This window comes from Engraulis encrasicolus, chromosome 7, assembly GCF_034702125.1.
Source record: "Engraulis encrasicolus isolate BLACKSEA-1 chromosome 7, IST_EnEncr_1.0, whole genome shotgun sequence".
Taxonomy (NCBI): Eukaryota; Metazoa; Chordata; class Actinopteri; order Clupeiformes; family Engraulidae; genus Engraulis; species Engraulis encrasicolus.
The window spans coordinates 3815613-3828112 of NC_085863.1; the positions used below are offsets into that span (position 1 = coordinate 3815613).

The 12500-nt window shown below is 43.6% G+C and overlaps 1 protein-coding gene across 1 annotated transcript in view; it reads left to right on the forward strand.

Moving 5' to 3' along the window:
- The window catches only part of sptbn2 (spectrin, beta, non-erythrocytic 2), a 153835-nt gene that overhangs the window by 116968 nt on the left and 24367 nt on the right, over positions 1-12500 (forward strand). Inside the window, exons 21-29 of the mRNA XM_063202726.1 lie at positions 3635-3937; positions 4556-4789; positions 5241-5443; positions 6214-6304; positions 6935-7081; positions 8887-9150; positions 11301-11525; positions 11911-12000; positions 12266-12500. The exon at positions 12266-12500 is cut by the window's right edge and continues 89 nt beyond it. Of these exons, the coding sequence (XP_063058796.1) occupies positions 3635-3937; positions 4556-4789; positions 5241-5443; positions 6214-6304; positions 6935-7081; positions 8887-9150; positions 11301-11525; positions 11911-12000; positions 12266-12500 (1792 nt within the window). The remainder of the gene's footprint in view (positions 1-3634; positions 3938-4555; positions 4790-5240; positions 5444-6213; positions 6305-6934; positions 7082-8886; positions 9151-11300; positions 11526-11910; positions 12001-12265) is intronic.

Sequence of the window (12500 nt, forward strand, 5' to 3'; positions counted from 1 at the left end):
AACGGAATACAGTATGACCACCAAACTTGAGGGGGATGATCTACATATGGAAATCTATGAATGGCATAATTTTGGTGTCATTATTTGGTACTATGACGTCATTATGACATCATCATCTGATTTGAATGCCAAAAATCGTCATAATGCATTTTCCATCAAAAGTAGGTAATGCACTTAAATCTTAATGATTATATGCTTCAGACCACTTACGTGTAAATGCTCACAAATGGGGTCTGATGCTAATGGAAATAACAAAAAAAAAATGAAAAGGTACAATAATGAGACTTAGATCAGTGATTTTTGGTCGGACATACCTATCAGAAAACCGTTGCCATGGCAACCTAAGTGATAAGCCTAAACTTTTGATACTAAATTGTAGCCAACTACATTGTAGGAAAAGTCACCAAGTTTCGTAGTCATAGCTTAAGTGGTTAGGGAATAATATAGTGCCCTCCATAATTATTGGCACCCCTGGTTGAGATGTGTTAAAAGCCTTAAAATAAATTCAGTGTTTATTGCAGAAGAATACTGTCACACTGAAAATTGTAGGAAAATGTAGCCTTCAACTCAAATTAATTGTAAGAAAATAAAAAAATCCCTGACTAAAAAATAATTATTTTTCATTAAATCACCTGTTCCACAATTATTGGCACCCTTAACAATTCCCAGGAAATAAATATAATTGAAGCATTTCTGTCATTTCTACAGTAGTTTACAAAGTTTACCAGAGTATGTAGGAACATTTAATTAGTAATTCATCACTTCCTGTTTCTCTGGGGTATAAATATGATGTGACACCGAGGCCATTTCTCTTATCCACTCTTAAACATGGGAAAGACAAAGGAACACAGCATACAAGTGAGGCAGATGTGCGTCGACCTTCACAGGTCAGGCAGAGGCTACAAGAAGATTGCCACTCAACTGCAGCTGCCCATATCCACTGTGAGAGGAATAATTAAGAAGTTCAAAACAACTGGAACAGTGGTAAACAAGCCTGGATGAGGACCCAAGTTTATTTTGCCACCATGCACAGTGAGGAGGATGGTAAGAGAAATCAAAAGATCTCCAAAGCTCACTGTTACAGAATTACACCAAATGGTAGCATCCTGGGGTCACAAAGTCTCCAAATCAACCATCAGGCGCTGTCTACACGCCAACAAGCTGTTTGGGAGGCATGCACGGAGAAAACCTTTCCTCACTCACAATCATAAACGCAAGCGTCTGGAGTTCGCCAAGCGGTATTGGGGCTTCAACTGGGACCATGTGCTTTGGTCAGATGAGACCAAGATTGAGCTTTTTGGCAACAAACACTCTAAGTGGGTCTGGCGTACCACGAAAGATGCGCATGCTGAAAAGCACCTCATACCCATTGTGAAGTATGGGGGTGGGTCAGTGATGCTGTGGGGCTGTTTCGCTTCCAAAGGCCCTGGGAACCTTGTTAGGGTGCATGGCATCATGAATGCTTTGAAATACCAGGACATTTTAAATCAAAATCTGTTGCCCTCTGCCCGAAAGCTGAAGCTGGGTCGTCACTGGGTCTTTCAGCAAGACAATGACCCTAAACATATGGCCAAATCTACACAGAAATGGTTCACCAGACACAAAATCAAGCTCCTCCCATGGCCATCTCAGTCCCCTGACCTCAACCCCATTGAGAACCTGTGGGGTGAGCTGAAGAGGAGAGTACAGAGGAGAGGACCCAGGTCTCTGGATGATTTAGAGAGATTCTGCAAAGAGGAATGGCTGAAGATCCCTCTTTCTGTCTTTTCCCATCTTGTGAAACATTATAGGAGAAGATTAGGTGCTGTTTTGTTGGCAAAAGGGGGTTGTACAAAATATTAACACCAGGGGTGCTAATAATTGTGACACACATTATTTGATGTCAAATAATTATTTCTTTATGTGGGATTTTTTCCCCACTGAATAAATGCACTTGTATTGAAGGTTGGATTTTTCTCTTTTTTTCCATTAAGGTCCCATATTATTTAGAAAAAAAATAAAATAATTGGAAGCTAAAAAACACATCTCAACCAGGGGTGCCAATAATTATGGAGGGCACTGTATGACATCAAAGTTGGTGCGGGCACTTTTAGCAATTTTATTAAATTTGGCAATAGGCAGCCCAGTTTCAATGAGCAGCTTAGTTGCAGTACCTTTTTTGACCATTTCCTGCACAGTGTCCCTTTAACTGACCTTTGACATACACGGCATAGTGCATGGTCCTTTGCGTCTTTCAGTTCACCAAGCAGCAAATTATGCAGCCTTGGGAACATCCTGTGCAAAAAATATCTTCCAGCCGTTTACCTGTACAGCAGCAGCAGGTCTGGTATGAGAACAGCCAACCCTGTAATCAACCTGGAATGCTAACCTGTCGGCAGGGCCGCTGGCAGCTTTGGGCCTGCCCCGGGACCAAGACATCTGAAGGGCCCCCTAATCCGATACTTGCAATGTAATGTAATGAGAGCCCAAATCTGGGCCCCTAATTTCCCTGGGCCCGGGACAACTGACCCCTCTATCCCTCCCCTGCCAGCTTCCCTGGTGTCTACATCATCAGTTACCTTCTGGATGACACAACTGTGAAGAGGTTTCACATGTTGACAGAGACATTTCAGCTGCTCTTGACTGGAGAAAGACAGGTGCTTTTGACGGAAGTCGTCTGTGTATTTACGACTGATGTGTAGGCCAGACATTCTGTAGAAGACTACAAAAACTGTAAATCTCTTGCGTAATGTCTGTTTGACTATGGTGTCTGAAATGCAATCTAGTACTGCTGCACTCCTTGATGAATTATGCCCTCTAGAGGTTTAAAAAAGAACAGCGCACTTAATAAAATTGAGTGCCAAGGGTAGGGGAAAAAATGTGTTTAATTTTCAAAATATAGAAATTGATTGTCGTGTGAAGCTATCTACCCATCAGTAGCTCAACACCAGTGTGGTTCTTAAATCTATTTTGGCAGTTTTGGCAGCATTGCCTGACAATGAGTTATAGAGATTTCCTGATACAGTCAGAACTAAGTAGTTCTCTCAAGGAAAGGGTGAATGAAACGGCCAACTGTATAACACATTGTAACTTTTTATTGTGATTATTGTGAAATTCAAAAAAAAAAGATCACTGCACGCTTAAATGCTTCACTTTCTGCAAGTTCCAAGTGCAAAGCATTCTCTTCAAAGGGCATGAACCATCCATGCATGGCAAATGAGCCCACTAAAGGTTTTGTGCAGACAGTTAATTAGCAGAATTTCAAGTGTTTTTATGTCCGGAATCTTTTTATTGTAGGTGTCCAATAACTACTATGCCGTTGCAGCAATTAATGTCATCATGGTTTTCATCATGGTCTGCCCGTCCATCTACAAAATATTCTGACTTTGTTTTAGCATCATTATGAAATATGTCCAGTCCATATGCAGGGTAGTCAGCGCACTAAAACATGTTTTGAGTCTTTGTTTTAATGAGGGAAAAATAAATAAATTGTCGCACACTCAGAACTTCATGCAGTGCTTTTTTCAATTTAACGAACGTTTCGGCTTCTGCCTTCATCACGGTCCTCGAGATCATATTCTGACTCTTTGTTTTGGACATCGTTATCAAATGCCCTTTCCCCATTGTCTCACCATCATCTCCTCCCGTTTCCCAGGGTAAGCTGGACGACCTGCGTAACGAGGCGGAGAAGCTGGCGTCGGAACACCCGGAGCAGGCCGCCGAGATCACGGCGCGCCTGGCGGAGATCCAGGAGGTGTGGGAGGAGCTTAACGCCACCATGCGCAAGAGGGAGGAGTCTCTGGGGGAGGCGTCCAAGCTGCAGGGCTTCCTGCGTGACCTGGACGACTTCCAGTCTTGGCTGTCGCGCACGCAGACCGCCGTCGCCTCCGAGGACATCCCCACCTCGCTCGCCGAGGCAGAGAGGCTCCTGACGCAGCACGAGGCCATCAAGAACGAGGTGAGCCGACTTGCAGACTAGGGCCCCACCAATAAGCAGAGTAGGGCCCCACCAATAAGCAGCCTAGGGCCCCACCAATAAGCAGCCTAGGGCCCCACCAATAAGCAGACGAGGGCCCCACCAATAAGCAGACTAGATAGATAGTTTATTTGTTTAAATTGTTCTGTGCTATTTTCAGTGCATCTGATACAATTACAAAGACATTACAACAATCACAATAGACAAACACAACCCCCTCTATAGGACAAGACAGGTTGACAAAAAACCCAACTTAAACACAGTAAAGTGCAGTTATTCAGTACCAAAGTGCAATGTGCTATTCAGTCTAAGTTACAGTTGTCTTATTTAACATGGATATACTAGTAGGTATAAATGATCGGGCCCCACCAATAAGCAGACTAGGCAGTTGCCTGCCATTTTTTCTCCCGTGTACCCTTAAGACTTTTTGTTGTGCCCTGAGCACCCCCTAACTAACAAATGAAAATAAAAATTATAATAGTATAGCAATCTGAGCTCACTCACTAAACATTTATCACTAAACAGGACACATTGTACCCACTAAAAATGTTACGTTTCTCACTGCGTTTCTTTCATGTTTGCCCCTTTGCCTCTTCTCAGGTTGACAACTACCGTGACGACTACGAGCGCATGCGTGCGACGGGCGCGGAGGTGACGCAGGGTCAGACGGACGCGCAGCACATGTTCCTGGCGCAGCGGCTGCAGGCGCTGGACACCGGCTGGCACGAGCTGTGGAGGATGTGGGAGAACCGCCACGCGCTGCTCGCCCAGGCCTTCGACTACCAAAACCTGCTGAGGGACGCCAAGCAGGCAGAGGGATTCCTGAACAGCCAGGTGAGGAGATTGCTTTCATTATATTGCCTCTCTTTATTAACAGCTAACTAAACATGTTGCCCTTGTTTTCAGAGTATCATACTAGTGGTAGTGTTGTAATTACATCTGTAAGAGAAGAGTTCAGATGCAAACCCCCTAACTCCATTTCTGAAGACCTGCACTTCTTTATTTTTAGAGAACCCCGTTGTTGGTTTGGTTTACATTCATGTACTTGATAATACATATAAATAGTTATATTACATAAATAAAATAAAAAATATGCAATTTTTATAGCTTTGTATATAAATAAAAATGAATTAATATTATTTTCTGAAAAGGCACTTAGGGAGTTTTGCATCTGAACTCTTCGTACGTGCTATCCTACACCGAGATCCCCGCCACCCTGCATTAACAGGAGTACGAGGAGTACGTGCTAACATGTTCCCCTTTGCTTGTTTTATTTCGTCTTTAGGAGTATGTGCTGTCCCACACGGAGATGCCCTCCACCCTGCAGGGGGCGCTAGAGGCCATCAAGAAGCACGAGGACTTCATGACCACCATGGAGGCCAACGAGGAGAGGATCAACGGCGTGGTGGACGCCGGAAACCGCCTGGTCTCCGACGGCAACGCCAACGCCGACAAGATCCAGGAGAAGGCCGACTCCATCCAGGACAGGTGAGACACACACGGACGTTGGACGTACAGTTAATTTATTATCCAAACTCCTCCTGTCCTTGACCTGCGCTTGTGGCATCTCGCCCCGCCCGCCTCTATGGAGAATACAATAAACAGGGTTCCCACTGGTGCTTGAATTCCTTGAAAATGCTTGAATTTCAATTAAGTGATTTCAAGGTTGTGAAAATGCTTAAATGTTTAGTGAAGTGCTTGAAAATGCTTGAAATTTGTGTCAAGTCAAATGTAGTAAGCCAAATAATAGAAATAAATTGTTCAGGTACATCAAAAATCTGAGGGAGTGAGATGTCAGATGGGATTTGCCATTCGACACCCTAAAATTGATTAGAATGCAGGAAATTGCATCATAAAACCACAGCATTTTCTGGGGGCGGACTCCCACACCCCCTTCCCGCGACCTATTTAAAGGTGCTGGAAAACTGAAAATTTGGTGCTTGAAGGTGCTTGAAAAGTGCTTGAATTTGTTCATGAAAAAGGTGTGGGAACCCTGAATAAAGTTTTCCCGCGGTCAGCCACAACAACTATTGGGGCATTGTTTAGTATTCTATTTCTATACGTACATCTAAGAACCATGTTCTTTTGCCAGATAGTCAGAGCCCACACACAACCCTTATGCCATCACAGTAACGTTATATCTATACAAACTTTGTACAGACTTTTTTAAATTGGCTAAATTGTGCAGTAGGTTTTTAAGAGGGCTATACTCATTTGCATCCTATCACATCTTTCTTTCTTGCGTGTGTGTTTTCCAGGCACATGAAGAACAAGGAGCTGGCCAGTGACCTGCTGACCAAGCTGAGGGACAACCGAGAGCTGCAGCACTTCCTCCAGGACGGACAGGAGGTACAGCAGGCAGCCTTGCGCTACACTCAAACACGTCGCTAGCTACTAGTTACTCGCTTTTAGCTCACTCACTTGCTCCTTCATGGTTTAACTGCCGCTGCGAAACCGACAAGCTACTGTCAATAATCCGAACTCTGCACTTAATTCCAGATAAAACTCAATTCGCATTTGAAAATATCATGTAAAGTTAACACTTCACAATTCTCTTCTCATCTCTCCTCTTCTCTCTCTCCTCTTCTCATCTCTCCCCTTCTCTCTCCTCTTCTTCTCTTTCCAGCTGGTGGCATAGCTGGGTAAAGGAGAGGGGAGGGTAAAAAGTATGGGTAGTATGTGGAGGAGAGGAGTGTATGTATTGTATGTAAAGGAGTGTATATGGATAGATGTGTGTATATGTATTGTATATGGATGTCTGAGGAAGTTTATGTGTCTATGTGTGAAAATGGTGTCAACATGTTTTTGTAAATGAGATGTGCATCAAAAAGATCTAGCTAATTCCAAACCTGAAGAAACCGACTCTCTGATGTGAAAACAAATATCCCTATGGGACAAATAAAGGCTCTAATCTGATCTAATCTAATCTTCTTCTTCTTCTTCTTCTCTCCTCTTCTCTCTCTACTTCCTGGTCTGCAGCTGACCTTGTGGATCAATGAGAAGATGCTGACTGCTCAGGACATGTCGTATGACGAGGCCCGTAACCTGCACAGCAAGTGGCAGAAGCACCAGGCCTTCATGGCCGAGCTGGCCTCCAACAAGGACTGGCTGGACAAGATCGACAAGGTACGGACAGAGATTCTTGGAGTAGTCTCCCTGATACAGCTGGTCTTCTGAAAACCAGGAAGTATTACTTTGCATTCTGGCCCGTCAGTAAACAGAGCCGAAGCCATCACTGCTTCGTTTGTAGTTCAGCAATTATATGCAGCATATGGAATGAATCATTACCAATTATGCATCAGTAGAAAAGCTCTCGGTTATGGCCATGTGTAATATAATGTAATATAATGCTGTATAATATAATGTGATGTGCTGTACTCCAGGAGAGCCAGGCGCTGGTGTAATGTAATATAATGTGATGTAATGTACTGTACTGTAGGAGGCCTAAGCCCTGGTGTAATATAACATTATATAATGTAATGTAATGTAATGTTCTCTACTCCAGGAGGGCCAGGCGCTGGTGTAATATAATGTAATATAATGTAATGTAATATCATGTAATGTAATATCATGTAATGTAATATAATAATATAATGTCCATGTAAAATCCAGGAGGGCCAGGCGCTAGTGTAATATAATGTAATGTAATATAATATTCTCTACTCTAGGAGGGCCACGCGCTGATGTAATGTAATGTAATGTAATGTAATGTAATGTAATATAGTGTAATGTAATGTAATATAATTATAGTGTAATGTAATATAATGTAATATATTATTCTCTCCTCCAGGAGGGCCAGGCGCTGGTGTAATATAATATAATATAGTGTAATATAATGTAATTTAATGTACTATAATATAGTGTAATGTAATGTAATATAATGTGAGTTAGCCCATTGATGCCTAAGGCACCTGCAAAAAAGGGTGCTGAATGCCTGAGCCCTTTTTAAGAAAAGCTGCCCCCAGCCTATACAACCAAAATATCTCAGCTTCTGAAGCACAAACAAATATGCACTAAGTTACTTTTAAACACTAAGACTCTCATCTTTCATTAGAATGTGTTCATTCATCTCAAACAATCTGAGATTTTTTAATAAAGTTGTCTCAAATCTCATGAGCCTGAATGTTGCGTAATGCAGCTCCAGGCACTAGGGCCAATGTTGCGCAACGCAACATCAGGCATCAATGGGTTAATGTTCTATACTCCAGGAGGGCCAGGCGCTGGTGTAATGTAATATAATATAGTGTAATGTAATGTAATATAATTTAATATAATCTAATTACATGTGCTCTCCTCCAGGAGGGCCAGGCGCTGGTGTAATATAATGTAATATAATATAGTGTAATGTAATGTAATATAATGTAATGTAATGTTCTCTACTCCAGGAGGGCCAGGCGCTGGTGTAATATAATGTAATGGAATGTAATATATTGTAATGTAATATAATATAATATAATATAATATAATATAATATAATATAATATAATATAATATTCTCTACTCTAGGAGGGCCACGCGCTGATGTAATGTAATATAATGTAACATAATGTAATGTAATGTACTGTAATATAATGTTCTCTCCTCCAGGAGGGCCAGGCGCTGGTGTAATATAACATTATATAATGTAATGTAATGTAATATAATATAATATAATATAATATAATATTCTCTCCTCCAGGAGGGCCAGGCGCTGGTGTAATATAATGTAATATAGTGTAATATAATGTAATGTTATATAATATAATATAATATAATATTCTCTCCTCCAGGAGGGCCAGGCGCTGGTGTAATATAATGTAATATAGTGTAATATAATGTAATTTAATGTGCTCTCCTCCAGGAGTGCCAAGCGCTGGTGTAATGTAATGTAATATAATGTTATATAATGTACTGTAATGTAATATAGTGTAATATATTATTCTCTACTCCAGGAGGGCCAGGCGCTGGTGAGTGAGAAGCCGGAGCTGGAGCCGGTGGTGAAGCAGACGCTGGAGGCTCTCCAGAAACAGTGGGAGGAGCTTGAGAACACGACGCAGACCAAGGCCCAATGCCTGTTCGACGCCAACCGCGCCGAGCTCTTCACGCAGAGCTGCTCCGCCCTGGACACCTGGCTGCAGAACCTCTCCTCTCAGCTGCACAGCGACGACTTCGGGAAGGACCTCACCTCCGTCAATATCCTGCTCAAGAAGCACCAGGTACAGAAATGGTTTTAACAATTTTTTTTTTTGGTCTTTTTCGACTTTATTTTTGATAGGACAGTGTGAGAGGTGGACAGGAAGCGAATTGGGAGAGAGACGGGGAGGGGTCGGCAAAGGACCCGGGCCGGGAATCGAACCTGGGTCGGCTGCATGGTAGACGAATGCCCTACCGGTTGGCCACGGAAGGGCCAGAGATGGTTTACTTGTAGAGCTTCCTTTTATGTATGAGAGAAAGAAGGTGTTGGACCTGCCGTGGCCATCCGGTAGGGCACTCGGCTGCCATACAACGTCCTTCGTAAGAGCGACTCAACTCTCTCTCGACAGAGACGCTCACCACTAAATCCAAAGGAATGGTAGTACGTCTTAAGACGGTCTTACGTCTAAGACGACAAGAATCGAGAAACGGACCCCTGACTAGTCCACATCCTGCTGAAGAAGCACCCGGCACTGCAACGCCACCTGCTGGTAGTTACTGAGTATTGATGATGTCAACATTCTCTTTGGCCTGGGCTGAGATGTTGACTTTTTTTTTTTTTAGAAAGTGAGCTCAACTCCCAAGTGTTTCTTACAAGGTCTTCGGGTGTGAGAAAACAGCAAAGTTCATGTTTGGTAAAAGTAAAAAAATAAATATAAAAAAAAGCCGCACTCTCGGGTGTAATTACTGGGTTTTACGGGTTTTAATCTACAGGGTTAGCTGAGATGTTCATCACACATACAGTAGATGCAGTAATATTTTTAAAACAAAATGTTTTCGCTTCTAGAAGCAAGAACTCTGCTTCAGACTGAGTATCAATGCTATTTTTTTTTTTAATTATCTGGCGTGGTGCGAAATGGCATCACACCTATAAGCGCTAAAACAAGTGAAAGATTTTGGCTTGTCATTGTGTGAAGAGGTGACAGTGTGCTGTAATAGAGGAGTGTTCGTGGTAACACTTTATAATAATGTTCCTTAGTAAAGACTCAGTAAATAATTAACTAATGATGAATAAAACATTAACAAATGTTTTTATTATTAACTAAGCTTTATTAATGCTTTATAAAATATCTACAAATGATATATTCAAGATTTTACACACCTTATAACAGACTATTTTATTCATTTACAAGCAACTTGTAAATGTTTGATAAATATGAAATATTAACATAACATTTCTTAGTCATTTACAAGTATTTGTTTACATTTCCTAATCATTTACAAACGTTTGTTAATGTTTTGTTCATCAATAGTTAATTATTTATTAAGTCTTTATAATGCTTTTTTGCATCCATTATTCTAAAGTGTTACCGTGTTCATTTCTTCTCTTGCTCCTTTCCTAACTTTGTCGAGCCCACAACACCAGATGGAGATAGATGCTTCATCTTACGTCCCTCCTAGCCTCTATTCCTCACGCTTGTGAAAGCCTCGAGAGACCTTGAACGGCTCTATATGAAATTGAATTATGATTTCATTATTCTCCTCCTCAGCTGGAGGTGCCTGATAAAGGCCTTTATGGCAAGGCGCCATGTAAATATATAGAGGTGTTATATAGGCTCTATAGGCGTTATAGAAATATGAAATAATGATTAAACTAAATGATGACTCTTCTCCTCCTCCTCCTCTTCCTCCTCTCCCCGCCTCCTCCTCCTCTCATCTTTCACCTCTTCTCCTCCTCCTCCTCCTCCTCCTCCTCCTCCCCTCCTCCCTCTCCTCTTTCACCTCTTCTCCTCCTCCTCCTCCACACCTCCGCCTCTCTCCTCCTCCTCCGCCTCTTAATTCTCCTCTTCCTCCTCCACTTCCTCCTCTCTCCTCCTCTCCCAACTCCTCCTCTTCCTCCTCCTCCTCCTCCTCCTCCTCCTCCTCCTCCTCTCCTACTCCTCCTCTCCTTCTCTTCTGCCTCCTCCTCCTCCTCTTCTTCCTCTTCTTCTCCTCCTCCTCTTCTCTTCCTCCTCCTCCTCCTCCTCTTCCTCCTCCCCCTCTTCCTCCTCCTCCTCCTCTTCTTCCTCCTCTTCTTCCTCCTCTTCTCCTCCTCCTCCTCCTCCTCCTGCTCCTCCTCTCCTCCTCTTCCTCCTCTTCCTCCTCTCTCCTCCTCCTCCTACTCCCACTCCACCTCCTCTCCTCCTCCTCTCTCCACCTCCTTCTCCTCCTCCTCCTCCTCCTCCTCCTCTAGATGCTGGAGCACCAGATGGAGGTGCGTGAGAAGGAGGTGCAGGCTCTACAGTCTCAGGCGCTGGCGCTAGCCCAGGAGGATTCTGGGATGGTGGAGGTGGACGGCCAGCAGCGGCGCGTGACCGACAGCTTCTCCCAGATGCTGGAGCCCCTCCAGGCCAGGAGGCAGCAGCTGCTGCAGTCCAAGGAGGCCCACCAGTTCAACAGGGACCTGGAGGACGAGATTGTGAGTAACACCAATAATATGTGATAATAATAATTAAACTAAATGGTGAGGGAGGTCCACCAGAGGTTCAACAGAGACCTCGAGGACGAGATCGTGAGTCTCCTTACTTGCTGTGAAATTAAATATGTGATGATAATAATTAAACTAAATGATGAGACTAAATTATTTGAAATGATTCGAACTAGATTGTGAGTCCCTTTAGTTGCTGACATAAGATGAAACTGAAATTGAGTATATATAAGTATGTGATACGAGTTCAGACATTTGATCCCTCTCAAATATTTTATATTTTGCACAGTTTTTGCACAGTATGTCCTAGTACAGCTTGAAAGATGATAACGTCAGGTCAATGACCACCTGTCTTCCTTGTGATTGTGTTTGACAGCTCTGGGTGGACGAGAGGATGCCACTGGCTAACTCCACAGACCACGGCAAAGACCTGCCCAGCGTACAGCTGCTCATCAAGAAGAACCAGGTAAAACAACTCTCAAAAGGGGATTTTTTGGTCTAGTAGGGCAAAAGGGCCAGTGCTTTAGCGCCACCTCGTACCTATCTGTGCATGCCTATGTCTCACATCCTCCTTCATGTACTTGTATCTCCTCCCCGAATTGTTCTCTTCCTCCACCACTGTCATTCACTGATTTCTCCTGGGCAATGCACATCATGCTCTAACTTGGTTCTCACCTTTTTTATCACACTACTGTAACCTCTGCCCCACCTGTTACGTATCCGTTCCGCAGACCCTGCAGAAGGAGATCCAGGGCCACCAGCCACGCATCGATGACATCCTGGCCCATGGACGCAGCATAGCGCCCTCCTCCTCGGCCACCGACGGCGGCAGCGATGGGACGGACGGCCACGACACCGACACAACCGCCGCGGCCCTCGAGGGGCGTCTGGGCGAGCTGGGCGACCAGTGGGCGCGGCTCATCGAGGAGACGGACCAGCGGCACGCGCGGCTGCAGGAGGCCAACC